General features: G+C 49.4%; 1 protein-coding gene across 2 annotated transcripts in view; it reads right to left on the reverse strand.

Annotated features, from left to right (window-relative positions):
* Window positions 1-19,627, reverse strand: part of NCLN (nicalin) — a 68,560-nt gene that overhangs the window by 43,203 nt on the left and 5,730 nt on the right. For both annotated transcript variants that reach the window (XM_063914444.1, XM_063914445.1), the window contains exons 3-4: window positions 19,200-19,344; window positions 18,993-19,087 (exon numbers count right to left, since the gene is read on the reverse strand). In XM_063914444.1, the coding sequence (XP_063770514.1) occupies window positions 18,993-19,087; window positions 19,200-19,344 (240 nt within the window). The remainder of the gene's footprint in view (window positions 1-18,992; window positions 19,088-19,199; window positions 19,345-19,627) is intronic.

Genomic DNA, 19,627 nt, shown 5'->3' on the forward strand with positions numbered 1-19,627 from the left:
TGAGCCCACCTTCCTTGTGGAGTGGGCCTTTACAGATTTAGGCTGTGGCAGGCCTGCCACAGAATGTGCAAGTTGGATTGTGCTACAGATCCAACGAGCAATCGTCTGCTTAGACGCAGGAGCACCCATCTTGTTGGGTGCATACAATATAAACAACGAGTCAGATTTTCTGACTCCAGCTGTCCTTGCAATATATATTTTTAATGCTCTGACAACGTCCAGTAACTTGGAGTCCTCCAAGTCACTTGTAGCCGCAGGCACTACAATAGGCTGGTTCAGATGAAATGCGGACACCACCTTAGGGAGAAAATGCGGACGAGTCCGCAGTTCTGCCCTGTCCGAATGGAAAATCAGATATGGGCTTTTGTAAGATAAAGCTGCCAATTCTGATACTCTCCTGGCAGAAGCCAGGGCTAGAAGCATGGTCACTTTCCAAGTGAGATATTTCAAATCCACCTTATTTAGTGGTTCAAACCAATGAGATTTTAGAAAGTCCAAAACCACATTGAGATCCCACGGTGCCACTGGAGGCACCACAGGAGGCTGTATATGCAGCACTCCCTTAACAAAGGTCTGGACTTCAGGGACTGAAGCCAATTCTTTTTGAAAGAAAATCGACAGGGCCGAAATTTGAACCTTAATAGATCCCAATTTGAGACCCATAGACAATCCTGATTGCAGGAAATGTAGGAATCGACCCAGTTGAAATTCCTCCGTCGGAGCACTCCGATCTTCGCACCACGCAACATATTTTCGCCAAATTCGGTGATAATGTTGCACGGTTACTTCCTTCCTTGCTTTAATCAAAGTAGGAATGACTTCTTCCGGCATGCCTTTTTCCTTTAGGATCCGGCGTTCAACCGCCATGCCGTCAAACGCAGCCGCGGTAAGTCTTGAAACAGACAGGGACCCTGCTGAAGCAAGTCCCTCCTTAGAGGTAGAGGCCACGGATCTTCCGTGATCATCTCTTGAAGTTCCGGGTACCAAGTCCTTCTTGGCCAATCCGGAACCACTAGTATCGTTCTTACGCCTCATTTCCGTATAATTCTCAATACTTTTGGTATGAGAGGCAGAGGAGGAAACACATACACCGACTGGTACACCCAAGGCGTTACCAGCGCGTCCACAGCTATTGCCTGCGGATCTCTTGACCTGGCGCAATACCTGTCCAGTTTTTTGTTGAGGCGAGACGCCATCATGTCCACCATTGGTCTTTCCCAACGGGTTACCAGCATGTGGAAGACTTCTGGATGAAGTCCCCACTCTCCCGGGTGAAGATCGTGTCTGCTGAGGAAGTCTGCTTCCCAGTTGTCCACTCCCGGGATGAACACTGCTGACAGTGCTATCACATGATTCTCTGCCCAGCGAAGAATCCTTGCAGCTTCTGCCATTGCACTCCTGCTTCTTGTGCCGCCCTGTCTGTTCACATGGGCGACTGCCGTGATGTTGTCCGACTGGATCAACACCGGTTTTCCCTGAAGCAGAGGTTCTGCCTGGCTTAGAGCATTGTATATTGCTCTTAGTTCCAGAATGTTTATGTGAAGAGACGTTTCCAGGCTCGTCCATACTCCCTGGAAGTTTCTTCCTTGTGTGACTGCTCCCCAGCCTCTCAGGCTGGCGTCCGTGGTCACCAGGATCCAATCCTGTATGCCGAATCTGCGGCCCTCCAATAGATGAGGACTCTGCAACCACCACAGAAGAGACACCCTTGTCCTTGGAGACAGGGTTATCCGTAGGTGCATCTGAAGATGCGACCCTGACCATTTGTCCAACAGATCCCTTTGGAAAATTCTTGCGTGGAATCTGCCGAATGGAATTGCTTCGTAAGAAGCCACCATTTTTCCCAGGACTCTTGTGCATTGATGTACAGACACCTTTCCTGGTTTTAGGAGGTTCCTGACAAGCTCGGATAACTCCTTGGCTTTTTCCTCCGGGAGAAAAACCTTTTTCTGAACCGTGTCCAGAATCATCCCTAGGAACAGCAGACGAGTTGTCAGCATTAACTGGGATTTTGGAATATTCAGAATCCACCCGTGCTGTTTTAGCACTTCTTGAGACAGTGCTAATCCCATCTCTAGCTGTTCTCTGGACCTCGCCCTTAATAGGAGATCGTCCAAGTATGGGATAATTAATATGCCTTTTCTTCGAAGAAGAATCATCATCTCGGCCATTACCTTTGTAAAGATCCGAGGTGCCGTGGACAATCCGAACGGCAGCGTCTGAAACTGATAGTGACAGTTTTGTACAACGAACCTGAGGTACCCCTGGTGTGAGGGGTAAATTGGAACGTGGAGATACGCATCCTTGATGTCCAAGGATACCATAAAGTCCCCCTCTTCCAGGTTCGCTATCACTGCTCTGAGTGACTCCATCTTGAACTTGAACTTCTTTATGTACAGGTTCAAGGACTTCAGATTTAGAATAGGCCTTACCGAGCCATCCGGCTTCGGTACCACAAAAAGAGTGGAATAATACCCCTTCCCTTGTTGTAGAAGAGGTACCTTGACTATCACCTGCTGAGAGTACAGCTTGTGAATGGCTTCCAAAACCGTCTCCCTTTCGGAGAGGGACGTTGGTAAAGCAGACTTCAGGAAACGGCGAGGTGGATCTGTCTCTAATTCCAACCTGTACCCTTGAGATATTATCTGCAGGATCCAGGGATCTACCTGCGAGTGAGCCCACTGCGCGCTGTAATTTTTGAGACGACCGCCCACCGCCCCCGAGTCCGCTTGAGAAGCCCCAGCGTCATGCTGAGGCTTTTGTAGAAGCCGGGGAGGGCTTCTGTTCCTGGGAAGGAGCTGCGTGTTGCTGTCTCTTCCCTCGACCTCTGCCTCGTGGCAGATATGAATAGCCCTTTGCTCTCTTATTTTTAAAGGAACGAAAGGGCTGCGGTTGAAAAGTCGGTGCCTTTTTCTGTTGGGGAGTGACTTGAGGTAGAAAGGTGGATTTCCCGGCTGTAGCCGTGGCCACCAAATCTGATAGACCGACTCCAAATAACTCCTCCCCTTTATACGGCAAAACTTCCATATGCCGTTTTGAATCCGCATCGCCTGTCCACTGTCGCGTCCCTAAAGCTCTTCTGGCCGAAATGGACATAGCACTTACCCGTGATGCCAGTGTGCAGATATCCCTCTGTGCATCACGCATATAAAGAAATGCATCCTTTATTTGTTCTAACGACAGTAAAATATTGTCCCTGTCCAGGGTATCAATATTTTCAATCAGGGACTCTGACCAAACTACCCCAGCACTGCCCATCCAGGCAGTCGCTACAGCTGGTCGTAGTATAACACCTGCATGTGTGTATATACTTTTTTGGATATTTTCCATCCTCCTATCTGATGGATCTTTAAGTGCGGCCGTCTCAGGAGAGGGTAACGCCACTTGTTTAGATAAGCGTGTTAGCGCCTTGTCCACCCTAGGAGGTGTTTCCCAGCGCTCCCTAACCTCTGGCGGGAAAGGGTATAATGCCAATAATTTCTTTGAAATTATCAGCTTTTTATCAGGGGCAACCCACGCTTCATTACACACGTCATTTAATTCTTCTGATTCAGGAAAAACTATAGGTAGTTTTTTCATACCCCACATAATACCCTGTTTAGTGGTACCTGTAGTATCAGCTAAATGTAACGCCTCCTTCATTGCCAAAATCATATAACGTGTGGCCCTACTGGAAAATACGGTTGAATCGTCACCGTCACCACTGGAGTCAGTGCCTGCGTCTGGGTCTGTGTCGACCGACTGAGGCAAAGGGCGTTTCACAGCCCCTGACGGTGTTTGAGTCGCCTGGACAGGCACTAATTGATTGTCCGGCCGCCTCATGTCGTCAAACGACTGCTTTAGCGTGTTGACACTATCCCGTAGTTCCATAAATAAAGGCATCCATTCTGGTGTCGACTCCCTAGGGGGTGACATCCTCATATTTGGCAATTGCTCCGCCTCCACACCAATATCGTCCTCATACATGTCGACACACACGTACCGACACCCAGCAGACACACAGGGAATGCTCCTAACGAAGACAGGACCCACTAGCCCTTTGGGGAGACAGAGGGAGAGTTTGCCAGCACACACCAAAAGCGCTATATATATATATCAGGGATAGCCTTATAATAAGTGCTCCCTTATAGCTGCTTTGTTATATCAAAATATCGCCATAAATTTGCCCCCCCCTCTCTGTTTTACCCTGTTTCTGTAGTGCAGTGCAGGGGAGAGACTTGGGAGCCGTCCTGACCAGCGGAGCTGTGAGAGGAAATGGCGCCGTGTGCTGAGGAGATAGGCCCCGCCCCTTTTCTGGCGGGCTCGTCTCCCGCTATTTAGAAAAATCAGGCAGGGGTTAAATATCTCCATATAGCCTCTAGGGGCTATATGTGAGGTATTTTTAGCCTTTATAGGTATTCATTTGCCTCCCAGGGCGCCCCCCTCCCAGCGCCCTGCACCCTCAGTGACTGCCGTGTGAAGTGTGCTGAGAGGAAAATGGCGCACAGCTGCAGTGCTGTGCGCTACCTTTAGAAGACTGCAGGAGTCTTCAGCCGCCGATTCTGGACCTCTTCTGACTTCAGCATCTGCAAGGGGGCCGGCGGCGCGGCTCCGGTGACCATCCAGGCTGTACCTGTGATCGTCCCTCTGGAGCTTGATGTCCAGTAGCCAAGAAGCCAATCCATCCTGCACGCAGGTGAGTTGACTCCTTCTCCCCTCAGTCCCTCGCTGCAGTGATCCTGTTGCCAGCAGGAATCACTGTAAAATAAAAAACCTAGCTAAACTTTTTCTAAGCAGCTCTTTAGGAGAGCCACCTAGATTGCACCCTTCTCGGCCGGGCACAAAAATCTAACTGGAGTCTGGAGGAGGGTCATAGGGGGAGGAGCCAGTGCACACCACCTGATCTGAAAAAGCTTTACTTTTTGTGCCCTGTCTCCTGCGGAGCCGCTATTCCCCATGGTCCTTTCAGGAACCCCAGCATCCACTAGGACGATAGAGAAATACAGGATACCAGAACGGAACCGCTCACTTGCTGTATAACCTGCGGTCAAACCACATGTAATATACCCAATTCAGTCTGATCTTGGCAGTAAAAACATGTTGGGCCAGGTGAGTACCAGTGTTAATATCACCTGGGAATACTTAGTACTGCAGGTCTCACTAGGTGCATAGCAAGAAGCAGCAGTCAACTGGCATGATACTGTTGGGGTCTTTAACTGATCAATAGTATCCTTTCTTGTCTTTTCCCTCTCCCTCCTTCCCTTTAAATTTACCTATCCTGATGGATTAAGAGGTCTTAAATACATATTTCAGAAACAATTGGAGGAACTCAAACAAATACTATCATTACTCTGCAGTTTGATAGCTTTATGATCATTGATTACACACATCACACATGGGACACACTGTGATTTGACCTAGTGATATGCAACACTGTACCCCTAAGCAAGGGAGACAACTATATGTGTATGAAATCACACTGCTATTTTGTTTCCAGTGTTTCCGATCATTTACGTGCTACAATATGAATAACTGACAATAATAGACTAAAAGAATCATCTCTCACAGGAATACACTTTTTTCAGTTATTGTTACACATCTATATTTTGGGTGCTATTTGGCAAATGTATAGCTACATATACTAATCTGAGATTACGTCCTGGTGTAGTCTCACATCTCCTATATAATTGTCCAGATCTGTCACTCTGACTGTGTGGCTAACGCTGGGCGGAGTCACAATGCTGGGCGGAGTCAGAGTCATAGAGTCACAGATCTGGCCAAATATATAGGAGATATCTCAGCTCCTCCTATTACTGCTCAGGAAGCTCAGTAACATTTGCACAGGAGACAACTGAGAAGCAGTTACTCAGAAAACAACATCCACCTGACCTTCTTGCCCCCCTCCACTCAGGGGCGCGCTCACGCTGTCTCACAGCTCTCACTACACTGGCTGCGTGCTCCCCGGCGGATCCCCCGCTCTCTCAGCACACAGGCTGCGTGCTCCTGCTTCCCCCGCTCTCTCAGCACACAGGATGCGCACTACTGGCTCCCCAGCTCTCTCAGCACACTGGCTGCACAATTCCTGCGGCTCCCCCACTCGCTCTACATTGGCTGCGCGCTCCTGGCTTCCCCGCTGGTAGGAAGGGGGAGGGGGGCTCGGGCGCATGCGCACTGGCTGTCCAGGAGCGCACAGTGTAGTGCTTAGAGCATTGACCGTAAAGCTTGGAACACTATGTCGGGGGCAGCGAACGTGTCGGCCATGAAGAAAGTGAATCAGCAGCTGCGGCTGGAGGCCAACCCAAACCAGCTGAAGGTGAGAGCGCTGGCCCATGCGTCAGAGGGCCCCCTGAGAGCTGAGACCTCAAACTTTGTGTGTGTGTGTGTGGGGGGGTACACATTGTACATTGCGTTATGTGCACACTAGGGAGGCCAATCCCGGGCCGTTTTTTCAATCCCGGGATTCGGGATTGAAAAACGGTCAATCCCGGGATTCCCGGGATTGCAGTAGGGACTAGTGAAGGTTGTAGGGAGCAGCGCTGGAGGGAGGGTGTAGGTAGTGGTGCGGGAGGTAGGGAGGGTGTAGGTAGTGGTGCGGGAGGTAGGGAGGGTGTAGGTAGCGGTGCGGGAGGGTGGGTGTAGGTAGTGGTGCGGGAGGGAGGATGTAGGTAGCGGCGCGGAAGGGTTGGTAGCGGCGCGAGAGGGAGGGTGGGTGTAAGTAATGACACTTACTATTAGGCGGGCGGCCGCGGCAGCCATGGACTCACTGAACGCGGGAGCATTTCAAATGAAGCGCCGGCCGCCAGCCAACCAGAGCTGGCGGACCGGCAGCCAATCAGGGAAGCGGTCGCAGCAGTGGCTCCTGATTGGCTGCGGCTGCAGCTTCCCTGATTGGCTGCCAAGCCGCCAGCCGGCGCTACATTTGAAGTGCTCCCGCGTTCAGTGAGTCCATGGCTGCTGCGGCCGCCCGCCTAATCGTAAGTGTCATTACTTACACCCACCCTCCCGCACATGCGCACTGTAATCCCTTGAATCCCGGGATTGGAAGCTCCAATCCCGGGATTCAAATCCCGGCATTTTTGGGCCCAAATCCCGGGATCCCACCGATCCCGGGATTGGCCTCCCTAGTGCACACATTGTACATTGCGCTGTATTGTACAGCAAAAATCTGTGTGTGAGGCTGCAGTCATTATCACTATGGGGTCTTTCCACTTTGTGGGGTGTTCAGCTAGCGGAGTCTGATCAACCTCATTATTAGTTTATGAAGATTTACACATTGCTTATTTGTCTATATAAAACCATAATAGGAGTGATCCAATTGGCGCCTACGGACCCTCTACACCACTCACGGCACCCACCCCTTCCCCACCTGCAGCGCCTCTGGAACCCCTCCACCATCTGCAATAGCCCCGCACCTGCCGGGGCACATTTTCTAAACCGAGTCTGGTGGGAGGGGCATAGAGGGAGGAGCCAGCCCGCACTCTCAAACTCTTAAAGTGCCAATGGCTCCTGGTGGACCAGTCTATACTCCATGGTACTAATGTGGACCCCAGCGTCCTCTAGGACGTAAGAGAAAATAAGATTTTACTTACCGGTAAATCTATTTCTCGTAGTCCGTAGTGGATGCTGGGGACTCCGTAAGGACCATGGGGAATAGACGGGCTCCGCAGGAGACAGGGCACTTTAAGAAAGAATTTGGATACTGGTGTGCTCTGGCTCCTCCCTCTATGTCCCTCCTCCAGACCTCAGTTAGAGAAACTGTGCCCGGAAGAGCAGACAGTACAAGGAAAGGATTTTGGAATCCAGGGCAAGACTCATACCAGTCACACCAATCACACCGTATAACTTGTGATAAACTTACCCAGTTAACAGTATGAACAACAACGGAGCATCAGATCAACCCTGATGCAACCACAACATAACCCTTATTTAAGCAATAACTATATACAAGTATTGCAGAAGAAGTCCGCACTTGGGACGGGCGCCCAGCATCCACTACGGACTACGAGAAATAGATGTACCGGTAAGTAAAATCTTATTTTCTCTAACGTCCTAGTGGATGCTGGGGACTCCGTAAGGACCATGGGGATTATACCAAAGCTCCCAAACGGGCGGGAGAGTGCGGATGACTCTGCAGCACCGAATGAGCAAACACAAGGTCCTCCTCAGCCAGGGTATCAAACTTGTAAAACTTTGCAAAAGTGTTCGAACCTGACCAAGTAGCTGCTCGGCAAAGCTGTAATGCCGAGACCCCTCGGGCAGCCGCCCAAGAAGAGCCCACCTTCCTTGTGGAGTGGGCTTTTACTGATTTTGGAAGCGGCAATCTAGCCGCAGAATGAGCCTGCTGAATCGTGTTACAGATCCAGCGAGCAATAGTTTGCTTTGAAGCAGGAGCACCCAGCTTGTTGGATGCATACAGGATAAACAGCGACTCAGTTTTCCTGACTCTAGCCGTTCTGGCTACATAAACCTTCAAAGCCCTGACCACATCTAGTAACTCGGAATCCTCCAAGGCACCACAATAGGTTGGTTCATATGAAAAGATGACACCACTTTTGGCAGAAATTGTGGACGGGTCCGCAATTCTGCCCTGTCCATATGGAAAACCAGATAGGGGCTTTTATGTGACAAAGCCGCTAATTCTGACACACGCCTAGCTGAAGCCAAGGCTAATAGCATGACCACCTTTCACGTGAGAAATTTTAACTCCACGGTCTTGAGAGGATCAAACCAGTGTGACTTCAGGAAACTCAACACCACGTTAAGATCCCAAGGTGCCACTGGAGGCACAAAAGGGGGCTGAATATGCAGCACTCCCTTTACAAACGTCTGAACTTCAGAAAGAAAAGCCAGTTCTTTTTGAAAGAAAATGGATAGGGACGAAATCTGGAACTTAATGGAACCCAATTTCAGGCCCAAAGTCACTCCCGACTGTAGGAAGTGAAGGAAACTGCCCAGCTGGAATTCCTCCGTAGGGGCATTCCTGGCCTCACACCAAGCAACATATTTTCGCCATATACGGTGATAATGTTTAGCCGTCACATCCTTCCTAGCCTTTAACAGCGTAGGAATAACCTCATCCGGAATGCCTTTTTCTGCTAGGATCCGGCGTTCAACCGCCATGCCGTCAAACGCAGCCGCGGTAAGTCTTGGAACAGACAGGGCCCTTTTGCAACAAGTCCTGTCTTAGAGGCAGAGGCCATGGGTCCTCTGTGAGCATTTCTTGGAGATCTGGATACCAAGTCCTTCTTGGCCAATCCGGAACAATGAGTATTGTTCTCACTCCTCTTTTTCTTATGATTCTCAGGAGGAAATACATAAACCGACTGGAACACCCACGGTGTCACTAGTGCGTCTACAGCTATCGCCTGAGGGTCTCTTGACCTGGCGCAATACCTCTGTAGCTTTTTGTTGAGGCGGGATGCCATCATGTCCACCTGTGGCAGTTCCCACCGACTTGCAATCTGCGCGAAGACTTCTTGATGAAGTCCCCACTCTCCCGGGTGGAGGTCGTGCCTGCTGAGGAAGTCTGCTTCCCAGTTGTCCACTCCCGGAATGAACACTGCTGACAGTGCTCTTACTTGATTCTCCGCCCAGCGAAGAATTTTGGTGGCTTCCGCCATCACCACCCTGCTCCTTGTGCCGCCTTGGCGGTTTACATGAGCCACTGCGGTGATGTTGTCTGACTGAATCAGCACCGATTGGTCGCGAAGCAGGGTCTCTGCTTGACTTAGGGCGTTGTATATGGCCCTTAGTTCCAGGATATTGATGTGAAGGCAAGTCTCCTGACTTGACCACAGACCTTGGAAATTTCTTCCCTGTGTGACTGCCACCCACCCTCGGAGGCTTGCATCCGTGGTCACCAGGACCCAGTCCTGAATGCCGAATCTGCGGCCCTCGAGAAGGTGAGCACTCTGCAGCCACCACAGGAGAGACACCCTGGCCCTGGGGGATAGGGTGATCAGCCGATGCATCTGTAGATGTGATCCGGACCACTTGTCCAACAGATCCCATTGAAAGGTCCTCGCATGGAACCTGCCACAGGGAATGGCCTCGTATGATGCCACCATCTTTCCCAGGACTCGCGTGCAGTGATGCACCGACACCTGTTTTGGTTTTAATAGGTCTCTGACCAGTGTCATGAGCTCCTGAGCCTTCTCCATCAGGAGATAAACCCTCTTCTGGTCTGTGTCCAGAATCATGCCCAGGAAGGGCAGACGAGTCGTAGGAATCAACTGCGACTTTGGAATATTTAGAATCCAGCCATGCTGTTGTAACACTTCCCGAGAGCGTGCTACGCTGATCAGCAACTGCTCTCTGGACCTCACCTTTATGAGATCGTCCAAGTATGGGATAATTGTGACCCCTTGCTTTCGCAGGAGCACCAACATTTCCGCCATTACCTTGGTAAAAATTCTCGGTGCCGTGGAGAGACCAAACGGCAATGTCTGGAATTGGTAATGACAATCCTGTACCACAAATCTGAGGTACGCCTGATGAGGTGGATAAATGGGGACATGAAGGTATGCATCCTTTATGTCCAGAGACACCATAAAATCCCTCTCCAGGCTTGCGATGACCGCTCTGAGCGATTCCATCTTGAACTTGAACCTTTTCAGGTATATGTTCAGGGATTTTAAATTCAATATGGGTCTGACCGAACCGTCCGGTTTCGGAACCACAAACATGGTCGAATAATAACCCTTTCCTTGTTGAAGGAGGGGAACCTTGACCACCACCTGCTGAAGATACAATTTGTGAATTGCAGCTAACACAATTTCCCTCTCTACGGGGGAAGCTGGCAGGGCCGATTTGAGGTATCGGTGAGGGGGCATCTCCTCAAATTCCAGCTTGTATCCCTGAGACACAATCTCTATTACCCAGGGATCCACCTGGGAGTGAACCCACTCGTGGCTGAAATTTCGGAGACGCGCCCCCACCGGGCCTAGCTCCGCCCGTGGAGCCCCAGCGTCATGCGGTCGATTTAGTAGAAGCCGGGGAGGACTTCTGTTCCTGGGAACTAGCTGTGTTGTGCAGCTTCTTTCCTCTACCCTTGCCTCTGGCAAGAAAGGACGCACCTCGGACTTTCTTGCCTTTTTGTGAACGAAAGGACTGCATTTGGTAATACGGTGCTTTCTTAGGTTGTGAGGGAACATATGGCAAAAAATTTGACTTTCCAGCATTAGCTGTGGAGACCAGGTCCGAGAGACCCTCCCCAAACAATTCCTCATCCTTGTAAGGTAAAACCTCCATGTGCCTTTTTGAGTCGGCATCGCCTGTCCATTGCCGAGTCCACAGGACCCTTCTGGCAGAAATCGACATTGCATTTATTCTAGAGCCCATAGGCTAATGTCTCTTTGAGCATCTCTCATATATAGGACAGCGTCTTTTATATGCCCCAGGGTCATTAATATAGTATCCTTGTCTAAGGTATCCAGTTCCTCAGATAAGGTATCCGTCCATGCTGCTACCGCACTACACACCCAGGCCGACGCAATTGCCGGCCTTAGTAAGGTACCTGAATGTGTATAAATGGACTTCAGAGTACCCTCTTGCTTTCTATCCGCAGCATCTTTTAGGGTGGCCGTATCCTGATCCTGATAAGCGTGTTAGAGCTTTATCCACCCTAGGGGAGGATTCCCAGCGTAACCTGTCCGTTGGCGGGAAAGGATACGCCATAAGCATCCGTTTGGAAATCTGCAGTTTCTTATCTGGAGATTCCCAAGCCTTTTCACATAACTCATGTGAAGGGGGAAAGGTCACCTCCTGCCTTTTTCCCCCATACATATGAACCCTCTTGTCAGGGACTGGGGTTTCCTCTGTGATGTGCAACACCTCCTTCATTGCTATAATCATATAACGTATAGCTTTAGCCAATTTAGGCTGTAACTTTGCATCATCATAGCCGACACTGGAGTCAGACTCGGTGTCTGTGTCAACAATTTGGGATCGTGGGCGCTTCTGAGACCCCGACGGCCTCGGCGACATAGGATCAGGCATGGGCTGAGACCCTGACTGTCCTAAGGTTTCAACTTTATCCAACCTTTTATTCAAGGAATTAACATTATCATTTAAAACCTTCCACATATCCATCCAATCAGGTGTCGGCGCCGTCGTCGGCGACCCCACATTCATTTGCTCTTGCTCTGCTTCCACATAGCCTTCCTTGTCAAACATGTCGACACAAGCGTACCGACACACCACACACATACAGGGGATGCTCTTTTTGAAGACAGTTCCCCCACAAGGCCCTTTGGAGAGACAGAGAGAGAGAGTATGCCAGCACACACCCCAGCGCTATATGACCCAGGAATCACACAGTAACTTAGTGTTAACCCAGTAGCTGCTGTATATAAAGCTTTTTGCGCCTAATTTATGTGCCCCCCCTCTCTTTTTACCCTCTTTCTACCGTGTTTCTGCAGGGGAGAGCCTGGGGAGCCTCCTCTCAGCCCTGTCAATTTTCTTCCAAAAAAGAACTAGCTTCAGTCCCTGAAGTTTAGACGTTTGTAAAAATAAGATTTTACTTACCGATAAATCTATTTCTCGTAGTCCGTAGTGGATGCTGGGACTCCGTCAGGACCATGGGGAATAGCGGCTCCGCAGGAGACAGGGCACAAAATTTAAAAGTTTGACCACTAGGTGGTGTGTACTGGCTCCTCCCCCTATGACCCTCCTCCAAGCCTCAGTTAGGATACTGTGCCCGGACGAGCGTACACAATAAGGAAGGATTTTGAATCCCGGGTAAGACTCATACCAGCCACACCAATCACACCGTACAACTTGTGATCTGAACCCAGTTAACAGTATGACAAACGTAGGAGCCTCTGAACAGACGGCTCACAACAATAACAACCCGATTTTTTTGTAACAATAACTATGTACAAGTATTGCAGACAATCCGCACTTGGGATGGGCGCCCAGCATCCACTACGGACTACGAGAAATAGATTTATCGGTAAGTAAAATCTTATTTTCTCTGACGTCCTAGTGGATGCTGGGACTCCGTCAGGACCATGGGGATTATACCAAAGCTCCCAAACGGGCGGGAGAGTGCGGATGACTCTGCAGCACCGAATGAGAGAACTCCAGGTCCTCCTTAGCCAGGGTATCAAATTTGTAGAATTTTACAAACGTGTTCTCCCCTGACCACGTAGCTGCTCGGCAGAGTTGTAATGCCGAGACCCCTCGGGCAGCCGCCCAAGATGAGCCCACCTTCCTTGTAGAATGGGCCTTGACAGATTTAGGCTGTGGCAGGCCTGCCACAGAATGTGCAAGTTGAATTGTGCTACAAATCCAACGAGCAATCGTCTGCTTAGAAGCAGGAGCACCCAGCTTGTTGGGTGCATACAGTATAAACAGCGAGTCAGATTTTCTGACTCCAGCCGTCCTTGAAATATATATTTTCAATGCTCTGACAACGTCCAGCAACTTGGAATCCTCCAAATCGCTAGTAGCCGCAGGCACCACAATAGGCTGGTTCAGGTGAAACGCTGAAACCACCTTAGGCAGAAAGTGAGGACGCGTCCGCAGTTCTGCCCTGTCCGAATGGAAAATCAGATATGGGCTTTTATACGATAAAGCCGCCAATTCTGACACTCTCCTGGCTGAAGCCAGGGCCAGTAGCATGGTTATTTTCCATGTAAGATATTTCAAATCCACCGATTTGAGTGGCTCAAACCAATGGGATTTGAGAAAATCCAAAACTACATTAAGATCCCACGGTGCCACTGGGGGAACAACCGGGGGCTGTATATGTAGTACTCCTTTTACAAAAGTCTGGACTTCAGGAACTGAAGCCAATTCTTTCTGGAAGAAAATAGACAGGGCCGAAATTTGAACCTTAATGGATCCTAATTTGAGGCCCATAGACAATCCTGTTTGCAGGAAATGTAGGAATCGACCCAGTTGAAATTCCTCCGTCGGGCCTTCCTGGCCTCACACCACGCAACATATTTTCTCCAAATGCGGTGATAATGTTGTGCAGTCACCTCCTTCCTGGCTTTTACCAGGGTAGGGATGACCTCTTCCGGAATGCCTTTTTCCCTTAGGATTCGGCGTTCAACCGCCATGCCGTCAAACGCAGCCGCAGTAAGTCTTGGAATAGACACGGTCCCTGCTGAAGCAGGTCCCGTCTTAGAGGTAGAGGCCACGGATCTTCCGTGAGCATCTCCTGAAGTTCCGGGTACCAAGTTCTTCTTGGCCAATCCGGAGCCACGAGTATCGTTCTTACTCCCCTTTGCCGTATAATTCTCAGTACTTTTGGTATGAGAGGCAGAGGAGGAAACACATACACTGACTGGTACACCCATGGTGTTACCAGAGCGTCTACAGCTATTGCCTGAGGGTCTCTTGACCTGGCGCAATACCTGTCCAGTTTTTTGTTGAGGCGGGACGCCATCATGTCCACCATTGGTCTTTCCCAATGGTATATTTATGTGAAGAGACGTCTCCAGGCTTGACCACACGCCCTGGAAGTTTCTTCCCTGTGTGACCGCTCCCCAGCCTCTCAGGCTGGCATCCGTGGTCACTAGGACCCAGTTCTGTATGCCGAATCTGCGGCCCTCTAACAGATGAGCACTCTGCAACCACCATAGCAGAGACACTCTTGTCCTTGTGGACAATTTTATCCGCTGATGCATCTGCAGATGCGATCCGGACCATTTGTCCAGCAGATCCCACTGAAAAGTTCGTGCATGGAATCTGCCGAATGGAATCGCTTCGTAAAAAGCTACCATTTTTCCCAGGACTCTTGTGCATTGATGCACAGATACTTTTCCTGGTTTTAGGAGGTTCTTGACTAGATCGGATAACTCCCTGGCTTTCTCCTCCGGAAGAAATACCTTTTTCTGAACAGTGTCCAGAATCATCCCTAGGAACAACAGACGTGTCGTCGGGATCAGTTGGGATTTTGGAAAATTCAGAATCCACCCGTGTTGTTGGAGCACTACTTGGGTTAGTGCTACTCCGACCTCCAGCTGTTCTCTGGATCTTGCCCTTATCAGGAGATCGTCCAAGTAAGGGATAATTAAGACGCCTTCTCTTCGAAGAAGGATCATCATTTCGGCCATTACCTTGGTAAAGACCCGGGGTGCCGTGGACAATCCAAACGGCAGCGTCTGAAACTGATAATGACAGTTTTGGACCACGAACCTGAGGTACCCTTGGTGTGAAGGACAAATTGGAACATGAAGGTAAGCATCCTTGATGTCCAAGGACACCATAAAATCCCCTTCTTCCAGATTCGCTATCACTGCTCTGAGTGACTCCATCTTGAACTTGAATTTTTGTATGTACAGGTTCAGAGATTTTAGATTTAGAATCGGTCTTACCGAGCCGTCCGGCTTCGGTACCACAATAGCGTGGAGTAATACCCCTGTCCCTGTTGTAGGAGGGGTACCTTGACTATCACCTGCTGAGAATACAGCTTGTGAATGGCCTCCAATACCGTCGCCCTGTCGGAGGGAGACGTTGGCAAAGCAGACTTTAGGAAACGGCGAGGAGGGGACTTCTCGAATTCCAACCTGTAACCCTGAGATACTACCTGCAGGATCCAGGGGTCCACCTGCGAGTGAGCCCACTGTGCGCTGAAATGTTTGAGGCGACCACCCACCGCCCCTGAGTCTGCTTGTAAGGTCCCAGCGTCATGCTGACGCCTTTGTAGAAGCCGGGGAGGGCTTCTGCTCCTGGGAAGGAGCTGCTTGTTGCAGTCTCTTACCCTTTCCTTTGCCTCGGGGCAAATAGGAATGTCCTTTTGCTCGTTTGTTCTTATAGGAACGAAAGGACTGCGGCTGAAAAGCCTGCGGCTTTTTCTTCTGGGAGGTGACCTGGGGTAAAAAGGTGGATTTTCCGGCCGTTGCCGTGGCCACCAGAACCGATAGACCGACCCCAAATAATTCCTCCCCCTTATACGGCAATACTTCCATATGTCGTTTGGAATCCGCATCACCTGACCACTGGCGCGTCCATAAACTTCTTCTGGCAGATATGGACATCGCACTTACTCTTGATGCCAGAGTGCAAATATCTCTCTGTGCATCTCGCATATAAAGAAATGCATCCTTTAACTGCTCTATAGTCAGTAAAATACTGTCCCTATCCAGGGTATCAATATTTTCAGACAGTGACTCCGACCAAGCCACGCCAGCACTGCACATCCAGGCTGAGGCGATTGCTGGTCTCAGTATAACACCCGTATGTGTGTATATACTTTTTAATGTATTCTCCAGCCTCCTATCAGCTGGATCCTTGAGGGCGGCCGTATCAGGAGACGGTAACGCCACTTGCTTTGATAAGCGTGTGAGCGCCTTATCCACCCTAGGAGGTGTTTCCCAGCGCGCCCTAACCTCTGGCGGGAAAGGGTATAATGCCAATAACTTCTTTGAAATTAGCAGTTTTCTATCTGGGGTAACCCACGCTTCATCACACACTTCATTCAGTTCCTCTGATTCAGGAAAAACTATCGGTAGTTTTTTCACACCCCACATAATACCCCTTTTTGTGGTACTTGCAGTATCAGAGATATGCAAAGCCTCCTTCATTGCCGTGATCATATAACGTGTGGCCCTACTGGAAAATACGTTTGTTTCTTCACCGTCGACACTGGATTCAGTGTCAGTGTCTGGGTCTGTGTCGACCGACTGAGGTAAAGGGCGTTTTACAGCCCCTGACGGTGTCTGAGACGCCTGGACAGGTACTAACTGGTTTGCCGGCTGTCTCATGTCGTCAACCGACTTTTGTAGCGTGCTGACACTATCCCGTAATTCCATAAACAAAGCCATCCATTCTGGTGTCTACTCCCTAGGGGGTGACATCACCATTACCGGCAATTGCTCCGCCTCCACGCCAACATCGTCCTCATACATGTCGACACACACGTACCGACACACAGCAGACACACAGGGAATGCTCTGATAGAAGACAGGACCCCACTAGCCCTTTGGGGAGACAGAGGGAGAGTTTGCCAGCACACACCCAAGCGCTATAAATATATATAGGGACAACCTTAATAAGTGTGTTCCCTTTATAGCAGCTCAAATATTATAAATATCGCCAATAAGTGCCCCCCCTCTCTGTTTTTACCCTGTTTCTGTAGTGCAGTGCAGGGGAGAGTCCTGGGAGCCTTCCTCGCAGCGGAGCTGGGCAGGAAAATGGCACTGTGTGCTGAGGAGAATAGGCCCCGCCCCCTTTTCGGCGGGCTTCTTCTCCCGGTTTTTTTGGAACCTGGCAGGGGTTAAATACATCCATATAGCCCCAGGGGCTATATGTGATATATTTTAGCCAGAATAGGTATATTACATTGCTGCCCAGGGCGCCCCCCCCAGCGCCCTGCACCCTCAGTGACCGCTGGTGTGAAGTGTGCGGAGAGCAATGGCGCACAGCTGCAGTGCTGTGCGCTACCTCATGAAGACTGAGACGTCTTCTGCCGCCGGTTTCTGGACCTCTTCTCTATTCGGCATCTGCAAGGGGGTCGGCGGCGCGGCTCCGGTGACCCATCCAGGCTGTACCTGTGATCGTCCCTCTGGAGCTAGTGTCCAGTAGCCTAAGAAGCAAATCCATCCTGCACGCAGGTGAGTTCACTTCTTCTCCCCTAAGTCCCTCGTTGCAGTGAGCCTGTTGCCAGCAGGACTCACTGAAAATAAAAAACCTAACAAACTTTTTCTAAGTAGCTCTTTAGGAGAGCCACCTAGATTGCACCCTGCTCGGACGGGCACAAAAACCTAACTGAGGCTTGGAGGAGGGTCATAGGGGGAGGAGCCAGTACACACCACCTAGTGGTCAAACTTTTAAATTTTGTGCCCTGTCTCCTGCGGAGCCGCTATTCCCCATGGTCCTGACGGAGTCCCAGCATCCACTAGGACGTCAGAGAAAGGGGTACTGCATATACAGCCTCCTTTTGTGCCTCCAGTGGCAATTTGGGATCTCAATGTAGTTTGGGTTCCAAAAGTCACATTGGTTTGAACCACTTAAATCTGTGGAGTTAAAATATCTCACATGGAAAGTGGTCATGCTGTTGGCCCTGGCCTGGGCCAGGCGCGTGTCAGAATTGGCGGCTTTATCCTGTAAAAGCCCTTATCTGATTTTCCATTCGAACAGGGCGGAATTGAGGACTCGTCCTCAGTTTCTCCCTAAGGTGGTTCCAGCGTTTTCACCTGAACCAACCTATTGTGGTGCCTGCGGCTACTAGGGACTTGGAGGAATCCAAGTTGCTGGATGTTGTCAGGGCCCTGAAAATACTCCAGGACGGCTGGAGTCAGGAAATCTGACTCGCTGTTTATCCTGTATGCACCCAACAAGCTGGGTGCTCCTGCTTCTAAGCAGACTATTGCTCGTTGGATTTGTAGTACAATTCAGCTTGCACATTCTGTCGCAGCTGCCCATTGTAAAGTATCTCTATGGTCAGTGCTCACCGCATGGCACAAAGCTAAATAGACACTATGCTTCTCATGTCAACACACATGTATTAAATAATGAAAGCTAATTTACATAAACCTGCTATTGTGAGTAATTCCGAAGATAAGGTTTTGAAGGTAGTGCAAATACAATTTAAATGGGTTCAAACTTTTAATGGTAATGGTAAGACAGGGACAGTAAAACTATAAAAAGTAGAGATGAGCGTGTTCAGATGTAATGCCAGAATGAACGCCAGTTCGGTTTTATCTGTATTTTTTCTATTGGCTATCCAAAACACGTGACATCCGTGAGCCAATAAGATGCCGTTTTGAGAACCGAGTAAAACCGACCCCGCTCATCTCTAATAAAAAGAAATAAACAGGCCGATTTAATTGCAAATATGAAACTTAGGGGTACATTTACTAAGCAGTGATAAGAACGGAAAAGTGAGCCAGTGGATAAATTTCCCCATCAACCAATCAGCAGCTTTATATCATTTTATACTATGCAAATTATAGCTGTTACTTCAGTGCTGATTGGTTGCCATGGGCAACTTCTACGCTCTTATCACTGCTTAGTAAATGTACTCCTTAGTTTTAAATCATGCTCTTAAAATATGACTTTACCTCCACACTTGTCACCAGCCAGTCACTGATTGCCTTACTCTGAGCTCCACTAGTCACCATCTGGAAACCATTAGCTGTAGCTGTATGGAGGAGTACTATATGGGCAGAGAGGATACAGTCAACAATTTATACATCATACTGTACTTTGTTACTGTTAATGACATACGTCTCCTTACAGCTCCCCCATTACTCTGAATAGTGACTCACCTTCAGCAGCAGAGGAGGTGCCCTGGCTAGCAGAAGCTGCAAGTGTCTGTTCATAGATGGATAGAAGATCTGAATCCTCAACCGCAAAGTATACTGGAACTTGAGTCTCCATTGAAAGCATCTCAGGCTCTATGTCCATAAACTGCTGCTAAAACAAACCCAGTATTACACACTAATACTCAAACAAAACCTACAATTCAACTTTTCACTTCTGTCAAATTACTGGGTTCTTTATAAAGGACAATATAGCAATGTTTTTACATTTTCCAGGTTGTTGAGGTTATGCATTGGCTCTGCCCACATTTTACACACGCCCGCCACTATCTGCTTAATATGGCTCACTCCTGTTAGGCTATCAGTCAAAATTTTTAGATAGATATAAAACAACAAGGCCAGCAAAAGTGGGAGCATGCCATGTGTATTAACTG

The sequence above is a fragment of the Pseudophryne corroboree genome, chromosome 1 (assembly GCF_028390025.1).
Source record: "Pseudophryne corroboree isolate aPseCor3 chromosome 1, aPseCor3.hap2, whole genome shotgun sequence".
In the NCBI taxonomy this organism is placed as follows: domain Eukaryota; kingdom Metazoa; phylum Chordata; class Amphibia; order Anura; family Myobatrachidae; genus Pseudophryne; species Pseudophryne corroboree.